At 45.8% G+C, this 27,106-nt stretch overlaps 2 protein-coding genes and 1 non-coding gene across 4 annotated transcripts; 1 reads left to right on the top strand and 2 right to left on the bottom strand.

Moving 5' to 3' along the window:
* Positions 1 to 86: 86 nt before the first annotated feature.
* On the bottom strand, positions 87 to 4,158 carry RPL30 (ribosomal protein L30). Its single transcript, XM_075743645.1, has 5 exons — positions 4,055 to 4,158; positions 3,914 to 3,964; positions 2,796 to 2,941; positions 1,516 to 1,646; positions 87 to 254 (listed from the first exon to the last, which is right to left on the bottom strand). Exons 2-5 carry the CDS (start codon positions 3,932 to 3,934, stop codon positions 205 to 207), a joined length of 348 nt encoding a protein of 115 aa, XP_075599760.1. The 5' UTR covers positions 3,935 to 3,964; positions 4,055 to 4,158; the 3' UTR covers positions 87 to 204.
* Positions 512 to 646, bottom strand: LOC142600849 (small nucleolar RNA SNORA72). The gene has a single exon (XR_012834373.1). It is a non-coding gene; the product is annotated as a small nucleolar RNA SNORA72 (small nucleolar RNA).
* Positions 4,159 to 13,327: 9,169 nt separating the features above from the next.
* ERICH5 (glutamate rich 5) lies at positions 13,328 to 26,890 on the top strand. 2 transcript variants are annotated; one of them, XM_075743638.1, is made up of 4 exons: positions 13,328 to 13,482; positions 17,309 to 17,728; positions 19,699 to 19,815; positions 24,455 to 26,890. In XM_075743638.1, exons 1-4 carry the CDS (start codon positions 13,407 to 13,409, stop codon positions 24,475 to 24,477), a joined length of 636 nt encoding a protein of 211 aa, XP_075599753.1. In that variant the 5' UTR covers positions 13,328 to 13,406; the 3' UTR covers positions 24,478 to 26,890. The 2 variants fall into 2 exon arrangements, with proteins under 2 accessions (XP_075599753.1, XP_075599752.1); XM_075743637.1 differs by lacking the exon at positions 24,455 to 26,890 and having other exon boundaries at positions 19,699 to 20,039.
* The last annotated feature ends 216 nt before the right edge of the window (positions 26,891 to 27,106 follow it).

Below are 27,106 nucleotides of genomic sequence, written 5' to 3'. Positions count from 1 at the left end.
CTCAAGATCCACAACTTCTAGAGAAAGAAACAAGCCTAAGCTTTGTCCTGTGACAGTTATTTCTAACAGAACAGGAAACACAACAATGGTAATGAATCTTCATTTATGTAGTTTGTTCCCTAAAACCAGCAAAGGTATAATACAATTTTTTCTTAAAACAGATCTGTGACCAGTTTTATTGTAGAAATAACACCTTTACAGCATTTACTTCTCACTGGTTTGTTCTGGCATGCTTCTAATGATGTCAGAATCACCTGTAAAACAAAAATACATTGTTACAAGAGGACCCACAGAAAGGTTTGTTTTCAGGAATAAGTCAAAAAGTTTAAAAAAAACACAACACTTATTCTACAAATAGAAAATTCCACAAACCACACTTATTCTACAAATAGAAAACAAGTTAAAAACAATACAATCTGTTTAGGAAAAAGTAATTTTCACAGCTTGATAAAAAAAATACTCGGAACTGTATTTTACTAATCCATACACAGTATTTTTACAGTAATTATGTACCTGTCACTAGCATTTACAAAGCCAGTACTAGAGCAACAATCTAGTCCTGGAGGACACAATGCATAGTTTTAATATAGCGAATGTCTAGCCTCCCCTGATCACGAAAATATCAGGACAGCGAGAATATTCGCATTACATTACACAGCAATAAGTTTCACTTGCAGTTCCTAAGCTTACAGTTCCCCCAACCCCCGCCTAAAATCAAACCTAAAAGTAACATTTTGAAAATTAAGTTTACAGCTAGTATTTGAATGCAAGAAAGCTAGATAAAGTTTTCTGAAGAAAAAGAGAATTCAAAGCAGTGTCACTTGGGGAACGTTCAGTGAAATTTATTACAGAAATCATTAAATCCACATATGTGCATTTTGGTCAAACAGAACAAAAGATCAGTTCTTCTCTTAGAAGAAAGAGGATGAGAAGTCACCTAATTAGCAGTCTATATAAGGAACCTGAGCAGCTCTGGGACAAAGTGCTAAACCATACCAATTATACACAGATTTACAATTTTAAAATGTTTAATTTTCAACCCTGGATTAATATCCACCTGCATATATGTTATTTTTGTACATATCATTCTGGGAAGCAGGACAACTCACAATCCTTTGTCTTATATCAAGAACAGTCACAGAAGGTTGATGCACACAGCATGTTGCACCAGTTCATATTCTAGCTGATGGGCTCAGAAACACGGACCATAAAGTTGCTTCCCAGCCACTGAAACCTCACTACAGAACAACAGGCAGACACAACACATGCTAACAGGGTTAAGCAGTAATGGAACCCATGTGCAAACACAAGTGGCAGCAATTCCTGGTTCTATGAACCTAGAACTGACAACAGGATCTTGGTCAGAGGCAATTATAAGAGGTAAACTCGATGGAAAAGAACAGCAAATTGTGTCATCAGCCCTGCATGTTACTTGCTCAGTGCTGCTACTCAGAGGTGAAGGGAAGAACCACTGATAGGCACCCATTTGGTCAGTATCCTGTAAGAGAGACATACCTGGGTCAATGATAGCCAGTGTGCACACTCTGTAGTATTTTCCGCACGCTGTGCCCAATTCAATGTTGTTGCCGCTATAATGATGGACACCAGTCTTGGCGAGCATAGCATAGTACTCGATCTCTGATTTTCTGAAATGCAAAAACTAGGTGTTATAGTACTGAAAAACAATTCTGATTGACTGTAATAGAGCGAGAGCAGCTTTAACTCCAATCACACTTAAACCTTTTTCACAGTTTTCCTTCCTACTCAGAAAAACACATCTGTTCCTTGCCAGACAACATCACTACTACTGTGTTGTGGCTCAGGAACCCTCATCCAGAAGTACGCTCAACATACGTAAGGGCAAACCCACTTTTGGGGTTCAGATCCTCAGGTTGCTCCTACACAGGCTCCTTTCTACAGGGAAAAAGGGGAATCGGGACTTTCAGACTTGGGAAAGGTTGTGCGAGCTAAGCCAAAGTGCGTAAGCAATGACCCTTATTAATACTGATACCCAGTGGCCAGATGCTGAACAGAGGTCTGACTGCCACTAGCTGTGAAAGAAACTCCGTATTTTTTTAAAAAAAAATAGGAGTCGATCTGTATTCCCTTCTCTTGTGACTTCCGCCAAGAGATTCTACTGGTCAGTACTGTTCCTTAAGCACTTTTGAGATCCCCACTAACATGTTGCCTACTGTAACAATCCTGCCATTTCTCAGGCATCTAATTTTGGTTTTCTGCATTTACAGTTTCCTGAATCTGCCAATATCCCTTGAAAACAAAAAGGGACCAGAAGTTCAACAAGCAAAACATCAGGAAGTTAGTAAAGATTTTCTTCTCAAAAAAAAAAAAGCAATTTCACTGGCCAGGAACCTAAGTTTATAACTTGGACAGCAAATTTCGTGTTCTTCAAATATTTTATATCAGTGTCAATTATCAGTTTTCCTACCTGTAAAATTATTTTGCATATAGTACTTTGAAAAAACACAGAAATTCAGCCCCCATTATACTTTTAATGAATGCTATCTCAGTGTGAAAAGCTTACAGCATCTTCGTTAGTGCAAACTCTTTGAATTAGAAAGCTAGACAAGTGCTGGGAAGCATTTCAACACATTCAGACCTGATATCATTACACACCAAACACCACATCGCTTTTATTTCACAGCACTCTGAAACATGCCAGCAAAGTAATCTGCATTAATAATTCACTGTAGCGATTAACGTGAAGCAGGCGCTGTATTTGCACAAAGAACCTGTCTTAGTTTTAAAGATAATTGCTTTTTCATACATCTGCTTACCTCAAAGCAGGACAGTTGTTGGCTAGGATGACCAACTTGGCTTTGCCCTGCCGAATCATTTTCAGAGTCTGTTTGTATCCTAGCACATATTTACCACTTTTCATAACCAGCTGAAGCCTAGAGTTTATGGACTCTAGGGACTTTTTCTGAAAAAGATGTAGAAAAGCATTATTGTGTATTACTTTACATTTTGCAAAATGGTGGAGCACATAACGAAATGAAGGAATTCCAAATACAAGCAAGCTTTTAATCATGTCTCTATAATTTGCAACATGGAATAAAAAAGCCAGCCTACCATATGAATATGAAAAAGCTTGTGGATAAGGAGGTTGCCCATACTATGTTTCCCCAACTTCATAAAAATATTTCTTACCCACATACCTTACAATAGGAAAATACATCTTAAAGCATTGTTGTGGCTATCCACGTTAATCAGTAACACCCAGATATATTTGACAGGCCTTAATCAAAGCTCAGCTAGTCAAGTCCAAGTAAATACTACTTCTACCTTGCAAATCTAAGCCAGGTTTGGAGTACGTCTCTTCCCACGGCACAGGCTAATAGCATTATATCGGTTAGGAGAAACAAGTAACCACATGCAGTGTGAGCTGACACTCCAACAGGAGCGTGGTGCTCACGACAACAGGTAAGTGCGTGTGCAAGGACGAACACCACCATCTAACGAGAAACTTGCCAGAGCCGCTCTAAGAGAAAAGCAAGAACACGGCAGGAAACGCCAAAGCTGAGCTCCACCCGCACGAGAAACTCGGCGCCAGCTGCCCCTTCCTGCAGCCTAGCACGGGGTGCCGCAAGCAGCCCGGCACAGCGCGCACGAGGGAACCGAGGGCAGAGAAGCCGGTGGGAGGCGGCCGCAGGGCGCGGCTGGCCGCCTGGGCAAGGGGGGCACAGCCCGAACTCCGAGGACCGCAACAAGCGTCTCCGGCTGTGCCCAGTGTTCCCCCGCCGCCCCCGGTCCCCACCCCAGACCATGCCCGGGACCACTCTGCCTCACGGCAGCGCGACCCGCCCCGCCCCGCCGCCCCGTCCCGCGCAGCGCCCGCCACTGGCTGAGGCCGAGCCGCCGCCACGTGAGACCGGCGCGACCCGCTCCCACTCACCGTCTTCTTCGCGGCCACCATGTTGCTGCCTTGCGTCGGGTCGGGCGGTAACTGGAACACAGGGGTGAACGGGGGGAGGGGTTAGCACCCGGCAGCGGCCCCCCGCGCCCGCCCGCGCCGCCCCGGCCGAGCCCCACTCACCGGAGACGCGCCGCCAAGATGGCCGGGCAGCCAGAAAGGAGCGAGCTCCCACAAGGCATCGCGGATCCCCACGCGCCAGCTCTCGCGAGAGCCGCGCACAATTCCCCTCCCTCCGGCCACCAATGCGCCTGCGCTCAACTACCAGTCGCCGGCCCGGGCGGGACGCGGCGGCGGAGGGACGCCGGGTGGGGCGTGGGGCGGGGCCAGCGTGACGTGACGTGACGTGACGTGCGGCGCCGCGCGGGGCTGCCGCCATGGCTGCGGGGCGGAGCCTCGGCGCTGGGGGGAGCGGGGGGCTGGGTCGCCCCACAGTCTGCCGTGTTTCACAGAGCGATTTTAAATGTGCTTTTCCCCACCACAGCCCTCGGGAGACTTCAGGTGCTCATCAAGGAAGCCCCTTGCAGGGAGAGTCCCAAGGGGCCTGAGCCTCCCGTCCGCGGTGGGGAACGTCATTCCTGGGACTGTCCCTTCTGCCGCAGGGCCGATGTGGAAAATTACGGAGAAAATAAATCTCGGCACCACAAGCTACCGGAGCCATAGACACATGTACTGGCTTGATGCCTGGTGTTCCCTGCGGTAAGCACTGAGCACGCCGGCTTTCCATAAGGCAGCAGTGCCTCCCCTTCGCCAGGCCCGATGGCATCAGCCTGTCCCTGGTTCTGCGTTAGGGTCATAAATAAACCGTCTGATGAGATACAGCCGCGGACTGAGCAAACACCTCACTGGGAGCATGAAGCGTGCCACTGAGCTTGGGAATAGCTCTGGACCTGAGACCACCTGTGTTAGCGGGTTCAGCTTCGGGGACCCTTACTAAAGCCCCCGGCTTTGCTGGGGGGGATGGCACCTCTGTCCTGTCTGGGCAGGGCTGTGTGGTGGCCTTGGCTTGTGCGAGAGCAGCTCAGTCCTCTGCCATGGTGGCATCAGTGCAGGGAAACCTCCTCCTGCTCCCCATTGGCTCTGGAAACCATCAGCTTGAAGACTGGCTTGCTGAGCACACGCGCTGGCTACGAGCATGGCTGTGACATGAGGTTCTCAGTTTCAGGCTAAGAACAATCGATCCCATGGTAGTGCCTGGCCTAGGACAGGCACCCCGGGTCGGTGCAGGGAAGAGCAGCAAGCACCACTTCAGCTGGTACCTGCCTGGGCGTTACGGGCACGAGCAATGTGAGTTGGGGGGTTCTCCTGTGACAGCCCTCGGGAGGAGACCCGAGGGGTCCACCACAAGTGGACAAGTCTTCTGCTGGTATGACTTCACGCTTTTAGGACACACTGCACCAGAAAGGCACCCCAGAGTATACATTTTCATGTGAAATTACAAGGTTAGCGTAAAAGCTTTTCTAGACTTGCCTGGCTTAGCACAAGCATGGGAGAGCATTGTGCTTGTTGGCTGTAAAAAGTCTGCTGCCTTTGCCAATATGGGATATGTACCAACAAACTAAAAAGTCAAGCCAAAACATGTATTCAGTTATTCTAGTATGCTTATATTAATAGAGCTTATTTCAAATAAGGGACATAATTTATAGCAATATACCGTTCTACTAGTATGGCTACCTCTATGCTGACTTTTCTGGTATACAATCACACACCTTACCAAAATATTTATACCAGGATAACTTTCTCAGTGACAAGCAGCCTTTGGTCAAAATGCACACCATCATCCCCACATTTTTTTCTGTGTAGACACTGAGTAACCACCTTAGGTTTTGACAGATCAGTTTAAGCACCTAGATTAAGATCTAAGGTGCTAACACTGAGATAAAGATGAGATAAAGGTATGTTAGAAAAATTATCACCAAACAAGCAGAGCTTAAATATCCCAGGTGAAACTCAGACATTGGTCCATGTCTAATTGTAAAGTCCTCTGGGAATAATTTCTATATTAAGCACATATAAATAATATATGTACTATATAAATAATAATCTAAAAATGATATTTTGATGTGTCCTTACAGTCCAACTTCACTTACTGAAACAAAATAATTTTTAGCCCTTTACAGAGTATAAGTAAATGAATTTTGAAGTGTACTTCAAACTTTTATTTTCTTTGGCAGCTAAAAAGTAAACTCCATTCTATGTCTCATTCTTTTCTTGTTCCTCTTCTTCTCCATGCCCCAGCAGTCAGGTGCATTGCTGTATTCCCACCGTCAAATTGTGACTTTGCTTTTAATTCTTTAAATTTTTACCTGGTTGGTTGTGGTCAGGTGAAGCATTAATCTTTTCTTGCTTGTTGAAATTACTGGCAAGAGAATATAAAGCTCAATGGGCTTTGTGATGTCCTCAGTGCGATTCCTATCGACTATGCCGTGGTTTATGTTATCTTGCAAAATGTGGGAGCCGTGCACGACTCCGGAAGAGGGAGCTGTCTTCAAGCGTACCCTTGCAACCTCTGCTCTAATTAGGAGAGAATGCAATACTGCCCTTAAGAGTTTATAAAACTAGTTCTTTCCAGTGATGTGTTATAAAACAAAACAAAACAAAAAACTCTGCATTTCCTAGAGAACTTTCTGACAGGCATTTTGGTCATTGGACCCCAAATTCTGTCTCTAAATCTGGATGGAAAACGGATCTGGGGGGGGATACATGCAGAAATGGGCACTATTGTCTCTCACCTCCCAAATCTCCCTTCTATGGCCACGAAAATCACTCGTGGGGTCTGTGGTCCATAAAATGTCCTTTATAAAGGCAAAGGGCCAGTCCAAGTCAGGTGAAAGCAACACTAGAAGGAAGGAAAACTTTGGCCCCATCAAAGTTCCTTCAACAATATTATACAGCCACTGTTTTGTTAAAAAACAGCAGCTGGGAGTGGATGCACTTTTACAGTCCAGATGTTTGAGAATTAAAGCATGGGGGAAGGCACATCAGGCAGAGTTTGGCACCCAGGCACCCTCCGCAGGGGGTGCTGAGCTCCCCTCCACGACCAGGCCACGATACAGCAGAAATAAAAAGCAGGGAGGGAAGCAGCAGACCACGTCTCCATCTCCAACAAACAAGTCACAAGATGGAGAGATCCAGGGAGCAGCTGGCAACCTCAGGAAAAGCCGCGTTACTTCTCCCTGCACGAACAGCAGCCACCGTGGCTGCATCCAGATCCTCCAATGGAGAGGGAGATAATTTAATTCAAATCTGGAGAGCAGTGGGCTCAAAGGAGGTCTCTTACCACCTTCCCCCCCACTAAAATGCTGATAAGGTTGTATAAGAAAGCACCAGTTAGAGGCATGAATTAGGACAGTGAAAGCAGAGGGAGGAAAGTCCCTGGTGGAGCATTGACCTATCCCAAAAATTGGGATAACAACTTCATCATTTTGGGCATGGAGGAAAATGAAATCAACTCAGAGTATCTGAGAAATTCTAAGTGATCTAGAAGATGGAAAATATCTAAGATCATAGAAAAACCGTATTTTCTATGAGTCTGGGCATGCAATCACAGATTCCTGAGTCATGACTGGAGTAGCAGTCTAATGGCCATCCTTTAGCTGGGGCCGTAATTTCATGATACATTGGCTTCAGTACAGATGGCAGCTGAAGGAATTCCCACCCTAAGCCTTTTTTTTTTTGTTTTTTTTTACCAGAGTTGTTTTTAAATCAAGTCAGTGCTTCGTTTGATAACTCGTCCCACAGCAGTACTGACACAGCCAGTGGGATGTCTCCTGCCGGGGGTGGAAATGTGTGGCCAGGGAGGGGGAGCCGAAAGGGCAAGGCAGGGAGCTCCCGCAGCAGCACTCACATCGACGCCAGCATGACATCGGCACACCAGTGAACAACAGTGCAAGCCACGGTGGCTGGGTGTACTCACACTTGAGGGAAGATGGGCAAGTTCATGTGTTTTCCTCCACACTTGGAGCTGGCTAGGATCACCAGTGGGGTCTCCTGCAACAGTTCACCTGCAAGGAATAAGCACTGGGCGCACTGCAGGTGCAGGCCCGTCCACGTAGCACAGACACACATATTTCTGCAGAGAAATCCCAAAGCAACTTTTTCTCCATGTTAGAGAACCCCAAACGTTGCCCCTTCAAATGCAATGGTACTAATACCTTCCCCTTGTTAACAGGGAGGTCTCATTGCTCATCAAAAAATGACGTGTAAGCCAGTGACAGTAAAATGAGGTGCTAAGAAAAAAGGTACGTGTGCTAACGATGTGTGCTGTTGTACACAGCGTATGGTTAGTTACCTGAGAGAAAAGAATGGAAAGAAGACAAAAAGAAGAAAGAGAAAAAAAAGGAATACTGAAGTCTTAAAAACTGAGTTGTACATGGACACCCTATGGCACAGCCCGGGATGGATCATTCTGTTAAATTCTCTGAACTTCTGAGATCTTTATAAAGCTGAGAGAAAGTGGGGATCACCCTGACAGCCCGGGGGCACAGGGGAACACCTGCAGCTGCACCCCCCTTCCCTGAGCATCGGCAGGTAATGGGTACAGCTCAGGATATGCTCCTTGCCAGAGTCGCTGGGTGACTGAGAGGGTAACAGGTACTGACCTGTTACCAGCAAAGAACCAGGAAATGTATGATGTCATTCCGGGGGGGGGGGGGCTTTTGAATCAAAACCTCTGAAACCCGCTGCAAGAGGGAGGCAGCATACCTTCCTTCATGTGCCAGAGGTCCCACGCTAACCCTGAAAGATAAGATTCTATACAAAAAAGAAGACTGATCTTTTGGAAAGATAGGCCTACCTCTTTATTTTACCAGTATGACCAAAACATACTATTTTGATAGGATGAAAATATGCAAAACTACTCTTACTTACATTTTTAGTCCTGTCAAAAATCTCTGCACAATTACATGATGATGTTGTGCAAACACCTGCAGCCATTATTTTCTCCTTTTGCGCTTGTCAGGGCTATTAAACTTGACAGACTGTGTTCTCTGATAATCATCGCATTTACAGCAAATGCAAACACGTTCATCCAATTTTCACTGGGTCATGCACCGAACTATCTCCTGCATTGTCAGGCAGAAAAATGCAGCTCTTTGTTTCAGATCACTGGGAATTTGGAATCCCAGTAATGCACAGGTCCACAGGATGCTAGGGAGTGTGTGTGTATGCACATATATAAATACATGCATATATAAATACATACATATGTATACATATATGTGTAGCAAGCTTAAAGATAGTTCCAGCACAAGAAGATACTTACATTTTCTAAGGTCCAAATTGCGTAGAAATCCACAGGTGCAGATTTCTAAAGATAGTAGTTAGTCTGATAAGAAGATCTTCAGATTCTCTCCTTTCCTGGAAATTACAGGATATGTCCTAGGAGCCAAGTTTCAAGGCCATTGCTATCCCAGGCAAAACAAAAATAGTGGTTTCAGAAGGCAGTTCTCTGCAGGTCATAAATCAACATCACAGAGCAGCCTTTGGTGGAGCTACACAAATTTGCATCAGTGGAACATTTGGCCTGAATTATCTGCCACAATAAAGAATTTAGAATATTTCATTCCTTGATCAGTACTGGTCTCTCTGTACAGAATAGCCAAAAGGTTGAGAAAAGGAGTCAGTTTAAAAAAGAAAACTCATGATTAATATAATGTTTTAAAAGTCTGCTGTGATTTGGAAAGCCCCAGCAGAAAATAGATATAAATTTAATAGCTGCAGGAGGAATCATATCTGAAATATTCAAAATTATTAACAGCTAGTGAGCTCTGGAATGAGCGAAACAAGATTGATCATGTAGTACTGGCCTGGGGAACTTAAAAATTGCCAGGACCTTACAGAAATCTTTACAAAGTTTGCTCTTGGAAGTGTATTTCTGCTTGTGTGTAAGAGGACATAGGTATTTATTGCTTTACCTCTGGAGATGCAGCTATCCCTGAACACTCCCAGTTTACTTTTTATATTAATTTCCCATTTTATATGACTGAATTAAAAAAAAAATGTTTTCCTTTGTAAAAATAACTAGTTCAAGACAATTGCTTCATTTGTTTGTTGTTAAAGGTTATTTTTTAGCTACTTTGGTACTGCCTTCATTTAGGGCAGTACCAGGGCGGTTGAGGTTAGAGCAGGCAGGGAGTCTGCGGAGAGGTGTTGTGCCAGGGGAAGGGATGGGAAGGCTACCAAGGATTTTCATCTGCCAACACCATGCTGCAGCCGCTGGATCACCAGCAGTCATGTTTTGGGACTCTGTACAAGCACGGGGCATAGCTTGTGAGTGCCGCTGCCATAGCCCCTGCTCCCATGCCCACTCCCATCCCTGCCTCTGCCTTCCTCCACCGCCTGTCACCCAGGAGCCTCACCTCTTCTCCAGTCTCACACTTGTGTCCCACTTCCTTAACCCTGAGACTCCTACTTCCAAAGCTCCTCACCTTGTATCTTCACTGAAAAGCGTGTGTCACTACCACTTACCCTGGCCAACAGGTGAGCATGCTAACACAGAGATACACACTGTCTGGAAAGTAGAAATAAAAACTTTGAGCCTAACTAACTGGCGTCAGCCCCAGCCTTGTATTGGCCTCAGTGGTGTTTGCTTGGCTATAGAGAGGCCTGAAGAAGGGAAGATGGGAAGGTGCACCGGTTCATATTTGCATAGTGAACTCTTGATCTACATCAACATGTGTAACCTACCCCCATGGTACACCCACGGAGTTACTGCTTTTGGTGGAGGGGTGATCATTTTGGTGCTCCCAGCAAGGTAGGACAGTGGCACAGAGGCAGCTGCAGAGCAGCACGGTATCCCGCGGGAATGTGCGTCTGCTGAATGATCTGCAGAGGCCACACGTTGTCCAAGCCTGACCTTGGTATGTGGCAATGGCACAGAAGCTCCTGTCTTGTGCAGTGTCACTTGGACTCATACCTCCAGCACTGTGTGCAGGGTCCCAGAGCTGGTTAATCACATTCCTCTAGTCTTGCCGGAGACAGGTGATACACGGAGGTGCAGCCTTGTCCTACTGTGGCCCTACAGCTCCAGCACTGGCTCTGTGGTGTCCAGTCTTCCTGCTGAAAAGATGCAACTTGTTTACTCATGGGAGGACGGAAGAAGAGCATAAAACTGTTACGTAGTGATTCTGGGAGTCACCTGATGAATGACCCTCGGGTTCTCATTCCTATTTCTGTACCTTCTCCAAGGCCTGTTTAAAGAACACGAAGTACAGACAGCCCTGGCCCCCAGTGAGTGCCCTTGGCTGCTGATACATGCCCACACATGTTCCCTCTCTCTGGCCTCGTAAAGCTTGAATTCCTTTCTCCACTCTTTCAGTAAGATGGATGGTAGGTGCACTCTGCACAGCTTACCCTTTAGCTAGGACATGGAGGGAAGCAGGTACAAAGCTCCACAGGCAAGAGAAAGAAATGAACGTAGCTTTCCTTTTTTTATTTTCCTCAGTGCCCAGTGCTCAATGAGTCTGTCCTGGTGGCCCAGCCGCCTTCCTTTATTCTCTGAAACAAGGTCATAGAAGAAAGGTAGGATATCAGATATGTTTGCCGTCCCTCCCTTGCATATGTGCTGTCTGCCAGCAGCTTCCTCGGCTGTCGGGATTCCTCCATAAGCACAGACACTTCTGCTTTCCTATCTGTGGCAGCAGAGCCCATCCCAGTTGGGAGGCAGTAAGTGGGTGCCTGGGTGTCTTCGCACACATGTCCACCTCTGATGCTGAGGCATCCACATCTGTGCTGTGTAGGGAACCCACAGGTGCTGTGTAGGGAACCAACCCAACTCCTGACACAGAGTTGTCAGGATTTCACGCGTGAAAGATTATTTCTGAAATTAACTTTTAAGTTGCTAAGCCCTTTGTTGCACATCTGCTTTTGTGCTTACACAGCAGCATGCTTTGCTAATGCTGAAGTTACCAGCATCTCACCTTCTAGTGTCTGCTAGAAATCTTATATGTAGCCACAGATAAATCTATACAGCCTACAGGTTTATTTTTAAAAATGTCCTAAAAATGAACTCAAGCTGAGGAAGCGGAAGAGGTTAATGTGTTTAGGCTTACTGGTGTGTTTCCTTCTGTGTTGCTCCTCACACGTTTGCCACGTGATTTCCCAGAGTGATGGGTGCACTCAGTGTGCACTGCACATGCAGTGAGTCTGATGGCTCCAGGGTACAACTTATATCCATACAATACATACCTTATCTGTATCAGTTTTTCCTAGGTGTACCAGAGCTTGACACTTGCGGTACAGTGATAGTACCTGTACCATATGATATAATGCACGTCCAGGATTTCCGTATGTCCTGCAGCCTGGGTGGAGTTATTGCTACTGCTCCACCTTGGCTACAGGACATCAACAAACCTGGACAAATGTCCAAAGACAGTTTTGTCTGGACAAGTCTCTGGATGGAAAAAACCCACCATTTATTTAGAAGAATGGGTCATTACTTTAAATTTGAAGGACATAACAAAACATGTCTTGGGTGCAATAAATAAAATACACTGTACCTGCTTATGCAAGCAAATATATGGCAAACATTCCTCATTCTTACTCTTGGAAAGTTTCTAAGCCACCTGGACTTCCCTGGACATGACTTGCCTATATGCAAATACAAAAATTATGTTAGCTTTATTTTACCTTTAAGGCTGATGGTAAGGGTGTTACAGGTGGCTGCTGAATCCAGAGGACTCCGCAACCTGGAGATTCTCCTTCCCTTCCCAGCTGCTGAGATCCCGGAGGTCTCGCCATCCCAGTCCCATGGATGCATCCACTGCTGTTCCTGTTTGCAGAACGGGCCAGTAGCAAGGCTGAGCTGGTGCCGTGTGTGTGTGTGTGTGTGTGTGTGTGTGTGTGTGAGTGTGAGTGTATGTGCGTGCACGCACCTATATATACCACATGCACTGTAAGTGCAGATAGCCCAGTCTGGCTGCTCCTCTCTGTCTGGTCCAGACTGGGGTTCCCTGCAGACACCCCACACCCTCAGTCTCAAGTTCATAAGCACGACGATATTCACGGCCCCTCAAACATCAGCGTGGCCTCCAAACTCGCCTAATATCCCTGCCCAGACCCTGGACCCTCTCACCCGTGTATGAGCCTCCCCCTACTCGATGCTAACCTGGCCTGAAGTTTGCGCGGGAGTTTCTCCTTCGCGTACCCGCGCCCAGGATTACATTCCCGGGTCTCCAGCTGTTGCCACACAGACCTGCGGTCCCTTTCTCGGCTGCCGCCACTTTGACCTTGCGGCACCCGCACACAGCACAGAAAAACACCTCGAGGGCGGGAATGAACCAGCCGGGTGCCCCGGGGTGAGCGGGGCAGCCCCGCCGGCCGCGGGCGGTGGTTAAGGCACCATCGCCAGGGCCACCCCTGCGGCCCCCCCCGGCTCCGTCTGTGGTGCTGCACGGCGGCACCTCCAGCCCCTCCTCACCCCGCCCCGGGCCGGGCAGTCGGGCAGAGGCTGCAGCGCCGGCCGCCGCGCCCCGCCATGGGCTGCTCCAGCAGCGCCCGCAGCCGCCCCCAGGAGCCGCCGACCGCCGCCGCCGCCGGGCCGCCGCCGCGGGGTGAGCCGGGCCGGGCCGGGCCGGGCCGGGCCGGGGGGCGCCGGGCGGGGGGGCTGCCCGCGGGGATTGCGCCGAGCTTGCCGAGGGTGGGAAGCCGCGCTGCTGTGAGCCCCCGCGCTGGCCCGCGGGGTGGTCCCGTCCCTGGGTGGGGGCCGCGGGTGGGCGTCACATCGCGGGGGGCCAGGAGCCCGTCGGGTTTCTCCCGGCTTTTGATCCTGCCCAGGCTGTCGACGGAGCTGCGCCTCCTGAGTGGTGACTTCGTCAGCTGCTGCTTCTTGTAGATGAATAAGTTACTAACTGCCGTTCCCATCCGCAGACCTTTTTTTGTTTTGTTTTAAATTTACAGACAGGTTCTGCGATTGATCCTTTTGTGTAATACCTTGTATATCCAACGCTTCTTCCCCCTTTAAAATAATAGTGAACTAGCAATACCTGACCCCGCGATCCTTCCTTTTTCTTATAAAATCTATACATCCATGCCAACACAGTTTCCAGCACCGGCAATACTCTTGTGACTTTGATTTGGCTCAAGTCACAGAGGATTAATTTTGGGTACAAGGCATATTTGTAGGATGCTCTGTAAGAATATCCTTGCTGTTCAGTGGAAGTTAAAACTTTGTTTCCATGTTCATCATATTTAGCTCCTTGCTCCAAGGGAGGTTTGGATGTATAAGAACCTGAATGCTGCAGTTCCAGATATCGGCCTCTCCAGAAAGATACATCTTGAAGATGTATCTTCAGATGTATACACAAATGTTTGTATTTCATTTTACTGCATTTCTTCCCTGTATTCTTGAGTTATAAATATCATCTGTTGCTGTTATTCTGGCTGCAGCATCCGTGTTCTCTGTATGGGATTATTTTCCGTTTGTTGCCTTGCGGTGCTGTGGTTTGTGACTGCAAAACGATAGCAGGTTGTGTGGGGTGAGCATTGTCTGTGCCACTTTAGAGCCAGCATGCATCTGCAAACCGAGGAGCCACGCTGCAAACAGCAGCAGAAATCTCTTTATACTGTACCTGCTGTCTTGTTCACCTGGTCAGTGTACCAAATTCCTCTGCCTTTCCGTCCGCTGCTGAAAGATATTTGCACAGGAACACTGAAGGGCACAGGGAAACAACTGAAGTAATTTATTCTGAGTATTTTAGGAATTCTATCTAATGGTCTGTCCATGTTAGGACAGGTTATGAAATGCACTAAATACATAAACTAATGCCATGGCAATGATAAAGTGCAGTTTGTAATTACAGCCGAAAGATCTCCGTTAATTGGGCAGTTACCAGCCAGATATGTTAGTTATTTTCTAATTTAGTTTAATAAGAGAGGATAACTTGAAAGAAACTTCTCTAAATATGTTAGTAGGGGAAAAACGTATTTAATTTTCTTCCATTGATGTGTAGATCACAAAAATGCGAGGCTTTTCCAAAAGGAAAGAAAGAAGGCAAACGGGAAAATACTGTAGCCATGGCCCGCTGAAATTCACTGTGCTTTTCATTGTTTCTCCAGTTGAACTTGTCTACAGCAGGGAAAAAAAATTATAAATTTAAAAATAAAACAAAACTAGAAGGCATCCTAGGAACGTTGACTGCCACATGATGTTCATTCTTCTTGGGGATAAAGGTATTGAACAGATTACTGCAAGGATTTATTTTTTCCATATTAGAGAATTCTTTGCATTTCACATGAGAGCAGAGGAATTCCTCCAGGGTTTCCAGCAGCACAGGTCTTGCGTTGCATGGCAGTATTTTATAATCCAATTTATATAAAACATCTTGATGAAGAGAGGGCTAGCTGGAAGTTACAGGACTGAAGTTTATAGGAGCTGGAGGAGATTCCTAGTAATAATGGGTTGAATTGTTTCTTTTACTGGTAACACCAACTGAAAACTCTGTGTAACATGCTAGTTTTCATGGCTCATTTATTTCTGTCTGTAGGTTTTAAATGCTTCCTGTCCACCTGGTACCAAGCAAGGTGAAGGCATGAAAAGTGTCTAAAGTGGTAAAAAATAAAACGTGAAAAGATCAAGTCTGTGCCCTCTGAGCATACACTGCTTTTTTCAGTCAATGCTTGGAGTAGCTTAAGACTTACTGTTATTCTGATTGAGTATCTGTTTCATGTTGAGCTTCATGTTGGGAAAAGGACTGCCTGGAAGACAAGGTGTGATAGAGATCTAGAGAAGGTAAACAGGGGAATATGTTTGCTGTTTCTTCTAGCACAAGAACTATGTCACCTGGTGAAATGACTGGCAGCAGGCTTAAAACCAGCCAGCAGGTGGTTTACAGGGGGTGTAAGTGGGCCATAGACCTCATTGCCACTGGTCATGGTGGAGGCTAAGGGTGTCAATGGAGTGAAGAGGGGCTTGGGCACGTTCACAGAGGAATGTCCACGGACGGACTGAATCCCGGCCCCGTGGGCTGGGTCCCTCTGCCCTTTCTACAGCAGCAGGGTGCTGCCTTGCGTGGCTCCGCGGTCTGTGGCACGTAGCTGAGCTTACCTCCTGTTTCTGAGATACATTCTGAGATAACCCTCTGTGAATTTTGAGGGTTTGGTTGGACCTTGGATGGCTTTACAGTTCCCAGGACAAATAAGATTTGACATGTCCCAGAGTCAAAGTTGCTTTCTGTCTGTCTTTACAGTCCAGATCCCCTGTTCTTGTTCTTCTCCTCCTGGCTTTGCCATCATTCCCCAGGTCTACAGGCACATGCTAACCAGGTGACATTTGCTAGGGAGGTGTTTTGCTTGAATGCCTCAGAACTGTCAAGTTCTCTTAAGAGCAGCAGTATTCAAGCAGCTGTTTTAAAAAACATTTTTTCGCTGATCATCTATGTGTGTATGAAGTATTGTACGGTTCTGCTCACTGGCTCTGACGCTGCAATGATCATTTACTCAGAAAAAAACATTTTGTCCAGTTTTGTAATTATTATATAAACAGATTTGGTACATGAATTCCCAGAGGTTTCATCTTGGCATTCCTTTGGAGAAGGTTAAGTGCAAGCTCTTGTCAAACTGAATCTAATCAGAAAGTTATTAAGTCAGTCTGATATGTACGTATAGCTCATTTCAAGTCTTCAACTTTTATCCTTAAATACCTGTCAGAGCAATTTTGCCATTTCTTTATTCATAAATTTTGTCTGCCAAAATGGCCCATTGCTTTACTTAGCCAGTAAGTTGATGAAAGATGAAAGAAGTGGAAGTTTTAATTGGTTTTGGCTCCTGTTGTTGAATGTTTTATTAGACAAAGCGTTCCATGAATGGTAGTTTAGTATTTAAAAAGGCAAACAAACTGCTTTTTGTTTGGAGAAATGGGCACTGCTCACCCTCTGGAATGAGAAAGTTCTTCTTGGTGTTGTTTGTTCAGCCCACCCAGAGGCACCACCAGAAGTTTCCCACATGCAGCCCAGGGCAGCAGCTCCCTCCCACGTGGGGCGCTGATTCTGTGCTTGGTTTGGGGCAGGAGAAGGTGCTTGCTTGCATCGCATCCCATCACCAGCAAACCTCCTGCACGCTTCAGCTCCATAAGGCAAAATGTAATAGAACGTTGACCTGTAAACAAGTCAACTCTCTTCATATAAAAATATATGATGTGTATCAAGCCAAAACTTTTTTTTTTTTTTTTTTTTTTTAATGTAAGAGCAGCACCATCCTCTTCCGGATTTGTGTAAGAGCAGCAGACCTGTGAAGGAGTGTTGTCCGTAGTCAGGTGGGAGGTCTTCGACAGGTAGTGCTTGTGCAGTCCCCTCTGGGTCTAGGTCTCCTCTAGCTTACATGCTGACTCACCAATTTTCTATAATTCTCTTTTTTCTTCCCTTGCCTTGCTGTAACTAAAAGCATCATCAGGTGAAAACACCCCGACTGCAGATGATCATGAAACCGTAACTGACCAAATACAGTTGGACCCAGTGGAGGATGTGAGTCTTGCCTCTAAGGAGATAAACCCAGGCGAGCATCCACCAGGAGAGGAGGCTGCGACCGTGATTCTGGCTGTAGAAGGGAAGATCGATTCAGTCAGTAAAAGGGAGGAGCCGGAGGGCACCGAGCCCCTGCCTGCAGGACCGGAGGAGAGCTCTGAGCTGCCGTCTGCATGGCGAGAGGAGAGCAATGGGCCTTCACCTCCAGCACCAGGAGAAGACGCTGGGGCACCATCGCCAGAACCAACAGAGGACAGTGGGCTGGTAGAGGGCAGTGACACCTCTGTAGTGGAAATCGTCAAGAAAGTACATATTACTGAAGAGGACAACCTCGTTGAGGGTAATATTTGTGCTTTCATAAATTCAGGAGACAAAATTCTGCCTCCAGGGACTTGTGGGGGGGTCCTTTTGACTTTACTGAGAGCCTCGCATGAGCTTCTGGAGACAGAATTTGGTCCAGGGAGCCTGTACAATGTGGGGCATAGAAGAATGTGGCTGGAAACGCCTCAGACTCACAAGTCCAAGCTGTAATAAATTTAATCAGCATTTCCAGTCATTATCTCTGCTATTTCATTTCATGTCTTTTTTGTTCTTAGCCGGTAAAATGCCCCACCATAGCCCTCATTTAAAACGTTGTGTTTCTGTGGAGCTCAGACATGTTCCTTAACATTTGCAGAGGCCAAAGGCTCTATTACTTAGTCACATGTATTAATTATAAAGCAACCATTCCTGCGCACATGAAATTGGAGGGTGCATGCCTGGATGTAGAAGAAAAAGCATCTCTGATGCACCCCTGGCATATCCAGTCTGTCCTGGAAGCTTGGCTACTACACAAGCAGAACAGTAGTGAAGGGACATAGAGCTGGCCTTTCAAAAAATGTTTGGAGCTGACTAGCTGGGGAGGAAGGCTGAGTGAGGAAGCAGTGGTGTCTGAGATGGCAGGGACTTCCATGTGAGAGCAACCTTTCGCAGGAGGTGTGCTCGTTCCCAGAGATTGCAGGCTGTGCTCATCTTTGGGTTAGTGCCCAGAGGACACATGTCCCCATGGACTGCACGTGCAGGAGGTGAACACTTCACAGGAGGAATCAGATTTCTCCTAAATGGTACAAAGCAGCTCAGTGAGGAATCAGATATTTCCTGGGGGAGCATTGCTTCAGGGAATAAGCAGGTGAAGCACATGAGAAGTATTTCTCCGCAGGGAAACGTGGTATCAGCAGCCTTCCTCACTCCACATTTGCCTTGAAGAAGTGCAAGATGCAGGAAAAGGACTGATCTGCGTGAAGCCCAGAGCCAGTGACGCGCACTACCGCTAACCCTGTGGCTTTGCCATGCACGTCGCTGAACTGGCTATACAAACCTGTCTCTGCATCCCAGTAGCTGAGCATGGTGGTTGGCTTGTCTGCTCCTGTGTCTCTTCACGAAAGAATTTTGAGGTTTTCTCTACATAAAATGGGCATCTATCCTTTGGAATAAAGTCTCGTTTTATGTAAGCAGTAAATGACTGGCTGGTCACCTGTAAAACGCGTAGTCTTGGCCAGCTGGAAACTCCAGTTTAATTAATCACCATTTCTAAGCTTCAAGGTGTAGTGCTGGAGGCAGAGCAGTACGCCCTGAATGTTGTGGTACGGCCCCATGCCCATGGAAACATGTTTACAATTGACTGATTGCCTGAAGATCAGTTATGGGGCTTTGATCACCAAGCGATTCACACTGCTTGCAGGGCAAGTGAACAAGGATTTTGGGAAAAAGAGGTTTGCTCCTATGTGTTCCAAGCTAGAAGTAGTAACTTCACTTGGGTGCATTATCTTTCCATGAGGTAGATGATGAAGAAGGGACCTTCCAATTTTATGCTGTGGTGCATGATACTTAGCACCTGTTTTGCTTTCCTTTATTCTTCAGTAGCTCTGCACGTAAACGAATTAGGGAGCAGCTTCCCAGGAAAAGCACAGTTTCAGCCAGACCGGGGTGTTCCCGTGTTTTCTGTTCTCTTTTGTTCCAATTGCAAATAAAACTCCACATATAAAAGAAAAAAAAAAAAAAGCCAGGAAAATAATTTGAACAGAAATAGTACTCCTGATGTGTATTGAATAGAGTGTCAAGCTTCAGGAGAACTTTACGGGCATGAGGCATGTAGCTGGGTGATGGAAAGTGATTGGGAGCATCCTGTTCCCTATGGATTCATTCAGGGGGAACCTTGGTAGAGGGTGTTGGAGAGATCACAAAATCAAGTCAGGTTTACAGAAAGGAGCTGGGGCACTTGGTGCTTTTCTCAGTGGGTCCTAATTTGATCTCCGTGGTTACTGTTCCCAGGTGAGACGGGAGAACAGGTGGAAACTGAGCTGCTCGGTGAGATAGTAAGTGGAGGGCCTGAAACAAAAGAAGAAGAAACAGGAGAAGCTGTGGATGGTGCAGCAGCGACAGAGATAGGTATGTTGACAGAGGAGGGAAGGACCACATGGGTTATTGTTTAAGAGACAGAAAAGACTGTGCACATCTTAATGAGCACGTCTTGTCACCCCCCTGCTGGCATACAGCTGCTTTCTGCATTTTAACCTGAGAGAGAGTCATAAATATTTTTGTTTACATTAAGAGATATTTTTGGAAGCAATCAATTGGAAGTCATGCTTTTTACATGGGTCATCTTTATATAATATATGAGTCTTACTGGTGATAAATTATCCTTGTTTGGGAAGAATGCTAGACTGTAACATGCAGTCTTGGAAAATAAAAATCTTCATGACTCTGCTCATTATTATTTGCAGTCTTGTTTTTATGAGCTAATGCCTTAACGCTGCTTTGTGATTTCCATTCTGTGCCAGTCATTTTAGGTCCCCTCGTTCTCCTTATCAGCTGAAATCAGTAGTGTAGCGCTGGCATGAAAGCACATTGCACAGAAATGCAGTCACATGGTGGGAAGGAAAAATCACAGGCCAAATAAAGTGCCTTTGGCAAATCCTAATGCCAGTGAAGAGAAGAATTCGAGAGGATAGGACTGTCACTCTAAGCAGACTTGGAAATTACATTCACAATTCTTGTCGTCACAGTCTTTCTGCAAAAGTTATTTCTTCTTCCTCCACGTTTACTAAGAATGCCACGCTCGTTTATTTTGAGTCCATCCCATAAGGTGTTCGCATGCCACAGCAGGCAGAGGTTACCCCATGGTGTTGCCAGAATGTGGAAAAGGATGAGCAGGCAATGCAGACACTTCCTCCCTTCCCCCAGTGAACATCACTGCAATGATTGAACCCGCTTTTCCCCCTCTCCCCTCCCTCCTAACCACTGGCCTACGTAGCCGTGCTCAAAACCTCCATGGGCTGGTGAGTATGTCTGCAATTCAGAAGAGGGCAGCTTCAGCAGGAAGAGTGGGAGATGATACCTTACACCAGCACCTTTCATGACTTTCAGCTTAACTTCTTGCACCTGGGATGCTCCAGGCTTTGAGCTGTTGAGTACAACGGGTGAGGACTCCCTTAAACAGACCAGCGAGGCATGCTACATCTGTCATCTTTCCTGATGGGCTGGGAGGAGGCAGAGTTTTGTTTGGTGGGAGATAAACCGGAAGCACTGTAGTGGGTCGACCCTGGCTGAGGGCCAGGTGCCCACCAGAGCCGCTCTATCACTCCCCTCTTTCATTAGACAGGGGAGAAAAGGTACAATGAAAAAAAACTTATGGGTCGAGATAAGGACAGGGAGAGATCATTCTCTAATTATCATCACGAGCAAAACTGACCGAACTTAGAGAGGGAATTCATCTTATTTATTACTAAGCAAAACAGACTAGAGGAATGAGAAATAAAACCAAATCTTAAAAACACCTCCCCCCACCCCTCCCATCTTCCTGGGCTCAACTTCACTCCCGGCTTCAACCTCCGCCCCCCCCGCAGCGGCACAGGGGGACGGGGACTGGGGGTTACGGTCAGTTCATCACGTGGTGTTTCTGCCGCTTCTTCCTCCTCAGGGGGAGGACTCCTCTCATCGTTCCCCCGCTCCAGCGTGGGGTCCCTCCCACGGGCTACAGTCCTTCACGACCTTCTCCAACGTGAGTCTCTCCCACGGGGTGCAGACCTTCAGGAGCAAACTGCTCCAGCGTGGGTCCCCCACGGGGTCACAAGTCCTGTCAGCAAACCTGCTCTGGCGTGGGCTCCTCTCTCCATGGATCCACAGGTCCTGCCAGGAGCTTGCTCCAGCACGGGCTTCCCATGGGGTCACAGCCTCCTTCAGGTGCCTCCACCTGCTCTGGTGTGGGGTCCTCCACGGGCTGCAGGTGGAATCTCTACACCCCCTCATCCTTCCTCCACGGGCTGCAGGGGGACAGCCTGCTTCACCATGGTCTTCACCACGGGCTGCAGGGGGATCTTGCTCCGGCACCTGGAGCACCTCCTCCCCCTCCTTCTGCACTGACCTTGGTGTCTGCAGATGTTCTTACATCTTCTCACTCCTTTCTCTGGCTGAAAAAGCGCTCCCCAACTGTTTTTTTCTCTTTCTTAAATATGTTGTCACAGAGGCGCTGATTGGCTTGGCCTTGGCCAGTGGCGGGTCCGTCTTGGAGCCGGCTGGCATTGGCTCTGTCAGACACAGGGGAAGCTTCTAGCAGCTTCTCACAGAAGCCACCCCTGTAGCCCCCCCGCTACCAAAACCTTGCCACGCAAAACCAACACAAGCACCAAACTCGTGTGTTCCAGCAGGGCAGAGTGTTGCTGGGCAGGTCCAGAAACGTGCATTTGAAAGGATGGGCAAGACTTTTGCAAGCCACCTTCTGTAACTGGTGGAGAAGGACAGGTTCTTCTCCAAGAGGCGAGCCACTGAATATCTGCAATGATTGCCTTGCAGGGAGCAGCCATGTAAGAGATTCTTAAACATGAGGGACTACAAGACAAAGTATGAAGAGCCACTGCTCTATAGACCAGTTCAGAGCAGCCCCCTGTCTTACAGCTGCTGGCACTGCTGAGTCTTTAACACTCTGAACTGGGCCCAAGATAATTTTCTTTGTCTTAGCTGTCCACAAAAACTTGTAGTCAAGAGGGTTATTCAGTGAGTTTTGCCGTACGTATTAGGCATGCCTGTGCTATTTTGTCTCAGTTACGCTGACAGCAGTTACACAGCGTGTTCCGCCTGTGCTGCAGGATCAAGAAAAATGGTTTGCAGCAGGAGCGCTGCAGCCTGGCAGACCTGTGGGGTGGTGATCAAGCTGTTGTGTCAAGGTATATCTGCCTTTATGACCTTGTGATTACTCAAGTGAAATTAGATAAGCGGAGACCAAAAAAAGGCACTCACTTCCCTGTTTAACTGTTGGTCACCTTTATATTGTTACTTTTTAAGCTAGCCTGGGAAGACAAGCTAGTGCTGGCTGTTCGCAACTTAACTCTTGCAGGATCTTCAAACGGATGCCATATAGCTTTGCCTATGAAGTCTCAAAAAGTTTATTCACTAAACTTGTTTTTAATGTCTTGCCTCTATGCTTTCACAAAGAATTATCTATCTGTGCTGTGAGTTCAGCAAAGCACTTAATTTGCTTCTGGGCAACCTCAAAGAGCAGCATCATCCTCCTCCCAAAGATCAAGAGATTTCATCATGTAATGATTACAGGTTTTATGAAATACTTACTTCCTGCATTTACCTGCCTTGACAATATTCACCCTGACAGTTTTGTAAGAAAACAGAAAGAGCAGCCCTGCTTCTATGTCCATAATACATTTCAGATGATAGGAGTGTACCGATGCAGACAGCTCAGAGAACAGCTGTGGGCGAGAAAAGCAAACAAGGTTAAGAATGGAAGGGTGGCCATTTATATCTGGGAGGCTGTTGTGTAAGGGAGCAATTCTTCAATCTTGAAAGGATATTGCAGAACTAAAACAAGATTCTGGGCAGGGAAGCAAGATCGCTAAAGGGAATGGAAAAATTCTTACTTTGTCAAAGATCAAAAACATTCAGTCTTGCCTCTCAGAGGTTACAACTAAGAGGATATGAGCTGGTCCTAGTGCAAAATAAACAGTGCTCTAGAGGTAGCTGAGGTCCATCTCTGAACAAGGGAATGCTCAGTGACACACTAAGCATGTTGAATGCAAAACCACTAAAGGGGATTTTTTCCCCCCCCCCACCTTATATTAGCAATGTTCATGCAGATTAACTGCCAGGCTCTTTGTTGCAGTCACTGCAGTTGGGTCTCTCTCACCTGTCACCTGCATTCCCCTGCAAAATTCCCATCTTCCCTGTGTTTCCTGCCCAGCCTTGTGGTAATAACACCATTCACTATAGGAAGTTCCATGTTCCCAACCTATCCTTGCAAGGTCTTCTGGCTGGGAAAGAAGTACCTTGAGCTGGAGTGGTCCAACACTATGACTTCTGCCAATCATCCCCTTGGGGATGGATCTTTTAGCTGTCAAGCAAGCCAGCAAGACTCGTAGCTTCTCGGCTGCTGATGGCCAACACATAGAGTTTCAGGGGCTGGGTGCCGTTCCTCAACCGTATGTTATCACGGAATAGTTGAGGTAGGAAGGTAGCTCTGGAGATTGTCTAGTCCAACCCCCTACTCAAAGAAGGGTCGGGTGGAGCAGGTTGTCTGGTTGGGATTTGGATATCCCCAAGGATGGAGACTTCACAAACTCTGTAGGCAGCCTGTCCCAATCAGTCAATTGCCTCTACAGTAAAGAAAAAAGCTTTTCTTACATTTAAATGTAATTCCCTGTGCTTGAATTTACACCCTTTGCCTCTTGTCCTTATTTAAGGCTAATATAAGATTTAGTGTCCATGAGATCTTTGCCTCTGTATCAAATACGACTGAAATTAGGCAGTGATTTCAAAAGTTAAGAGAAAATTGCAGAGGAGCAGAAGATTGTTACAGCATAACTGGATTTCATATAGGCGATGTTAATGCCTGCAAGAGGAAGACTGCGTATGAATGGGATGGAGGAAGAGGAAGCAGAGGCAGTGGATGCTTGTGACTGTTTCGGGTCCACACAGAACATCCTTACAGATCTGGGAGAAGAGCAGAATTCCTGTAAGATTTATCTAATATCAAGTTGTACCCTCAATTAATTGTTAAATTAATTTTTTCCATGTGTTTCAGAAACAGCTAATAACAACGAATAGAAGTTACGTCTCTGAACATCCTCTTCTTGGGCCTGCTCTTCTGTCCACATGAACATTTTTTGATTTTACTGGGTTCGGAAAATAGAAAAGCTTTTATGGATTGAGTAACGAGCCACGAACATGAATAAGAGGCATCAGAAGAAGTTTTATGTAATATGTATTTTTTGAAGTCAAGCTGCCAAGACTTCAAGGGTTTGAAATACCTGAATTTTCACCTCCCTGCCACAGAGTGGCCTTCTCTACATATCTAGCACGGTGGAATCATTTTCCGACATCAGTAGAACCATTCAGTTTTCAATTAGGATTTTTCCACATTCAGATAACTAACTTCTTCAAACCTTTGAAACCTTCAACCTTATTATATGGGATAAAGAATATAATGTTGCTTTTTGGGGTTTTTTTTGTTTGTTTTTTTAATAATGGTAGCATGCAGGCAATGTCTCCAAGTGCCTGGACTACCAGCGTATGGAGCTACTGACATGTATAGCACGTAGAGGACTGGAAGACGAAAGTGCCCATTTACCAGGCTGTAACTAAATGCAGAGGTTAGTTTAGTTTGTCAGAAAATGGAAGATATACAGGGTGCGGTGTCAAGGACCCAAGTGGGTCTCTGCTCCTCACTCTCCATTTTTAAACACGAATTTATTGCAAGGCTAGTAGTACAATATATGTGATGACTTCTGCAAAACCAGGGAGAAGAGGGCATTTTTAACTATGAGTAGGATGTTTTAGTCTTATAAATTCTAGCACAATTGAAATATAAAGATAACTACTTCACAGATGTTAACATTCATGGTGATTAATATCCTGTCTCTAGGTGCGTAGCTCCCCATATGCATTTGTGGCTTCTAAAACAGATTTCTGACCAGAGACATATATGAGCCTGTTCTCAAAGGAGAGCTCATCTGTTTTATTACCCTGTGGTGCTGTCCTCCAGAAGAAGTATTCTATCAGGGGCTGTGTTGGGTTATTTTCCAAAATGCTAAATAATCATTTTGGAGCTGAAGCTGAATGGCAAAGCTTTCAAACAAATTTCCTGCGAAAATAGGCCCTGAATATAATTGATGTTACAGATCCAATAAATAGTAGAAGTTTGTTCCGATGGTAACGTATAGTCCCTTTGCACACTGACTATCAAGGACAGTTTATAGAATTCTCTGGCATAAGAAAGTAGAATATGGAGAAAAGGTCAGTTATCCAAAAAGGGCAAGCACACATTGCTATTTTATTAGCTTTATTGTACAAAAGGACTTCACAAAATTTTTGCTGTCACTAGCAAATTATACAAATCCCCTCTGCGAGCTAAATTTTGTGCTGCATGTGCACATCTGACTCCAGCTGACTTTGGTGTGTATTAAATTATCTAATTGATATCCCTGGCCTATCAGCCATTTGTGTAAGCTCATATTCCTTGGCTGTATCACTAAATCTGAGGTTTTCTGCTTATCAGCACTCTTACCAACTTGTCAGCTTCATTTAATGTCAACTTTCTGTAGGCAATACCATAAACTTTTAGAACTAAAATGCATACTTCTGGGATTTTTTTTTTAGGAATTTTTTTTGGTAGGTGAATGTTGCAGAGTTGTTTTTTTTTATTTTTCCTAGCCTTCTAGTTGCAGTTGGCCAGCTACATTGAACAATTTAAAAGCATAAACCAAGAGGAGTTCTGTGGCAGAGATCCGTAGTATTAATAGCAACAGAGGAGACGGCACTTGGAAATAAAATATGATGATACAAGGGAATCAAGATAACCTGCTCACCTCAGAGTCACTCTTTCTGCCGCTGTTGCTACAAGGAGGAGAGGTGACAATATACATCCTTTCCTCACTGTTCACCTTCTTTAGGTCATTAAGCAATGCTCCTTGGAAACAAGGGGAGTATAAGCCAGTCAATGACTCAACAGTATTGGCCCGCCTCAGTCATCTTCAGACCTTACATATTCTGCAATTACAACAAATGAAACCTATTTTTCCTTTTCCTTTCTAAAAAGATGAAATATGCTAAGCTTTATATATTGGAGAATTATGGGGGCTTAGTGGTTTTGTCTTAAAGAATAGAATCAAATAATATAATTCTGCTTAAAAAATAAAAGTTTTAAACATTTTAAGGCTGATTGTTTATGTTGAGAACCATTGTTATAGCTGTAAATACGAGCATTTATTTCAGTTACTCTAGAAGTCCGGTACCTGAAGAATACATATTTAGTTCTGAGGCATCAAGAAACTGTGCAACTGGTCTCTGGCTAAAAGCTAAAGAATCATAGAACTAAAAGTGGACTTTAGTTCTTGAATTTTTGCAGAATGGCACCTACTTACTGATACAAACATTTTTAATGGAACCAACGTGTTGTGGCTTGTTAGCTGCATCCAGCATGCTTTTTTTTTTTTTTTTTTTTTACAGGTGTTTCGCTTACATTTCGGTCTCAGACTGTGCCTCACTACGGAAAGCAATGGTGTATTCACATCTCTTTGTACTAGTGAAGACACCCAAAGGAGATCTATAGAGGACTTACTTACATCAGCAAATGGACAACTCGGCACAGACCAAAAAAAAAATCAGAACTGCCATCTAGTGTTAGGTTCAAGATTGGCAGAGGCAGCACAGCACAAGTAAGGTGAGAGGCTGAACC

The sequence above is a fragment of the Balearica regulorum genome, chromosome 2, assembly GCF_011004875.1.
Source record: "Balearica regulorum gibbericeps isolate bBalReg1 chromosome 2, bBalReg1.pri, whole genome shotgun sequence".
Taxonomy (NCBI): domain Eukaryota; kingdom Metazoa; phylum Chordata; class Aves; order Gruiformes; family Gruidae; genus Balearica; species Balearica regulorum.
The sequence above is the reverse complement of the archived record's forward strand: the minus strand, read 5'-3'. Positions and strand labels throughout refer to the sequence as shown.

Coding starts and splice junctions, on each gene's coding strand:
- ERICH5 (XM_075743637.1), top strand. CDS start 13,407: ATGGGCTGCTCCAGCAGCGCCCGCAGCCGCCCCCAGGAGCCGCCGACC. Junction 13,483..17,308: donor CGCCGGGCCGCCGCCGCGGG/GTGAGCCGGGCC, acceptor TGTAACTAAAAG/CATCATCAGGTGAAAACACC. Junction 17,729..19,698: donor AGAGGACAACCTCGTTGAGG/GTAATATTTGTG, acceptor TACTGTTCCCAG/GTGAGACGGGAGAACAGGTG.
- RPL30 (XM_075743645.1), bottom strand. CDS start 3,934: ATGGTGGCCGCGAAGAAGACG. Junction 2,942..3,913: donor TGGTGGCCGCGAAGAAGACG/GTGAGTGGGAGC, acceptor CATCTTTTTCAG/AAAAAGTCCCTAGAGTCCAT. Junction 1,647..2,795: donor AACAACTGTCCTGCTTTGAG/GTAAGCAGATGT, acceptor TTTGCATTTCAG/AAAATCAGAGATCGAGTACT.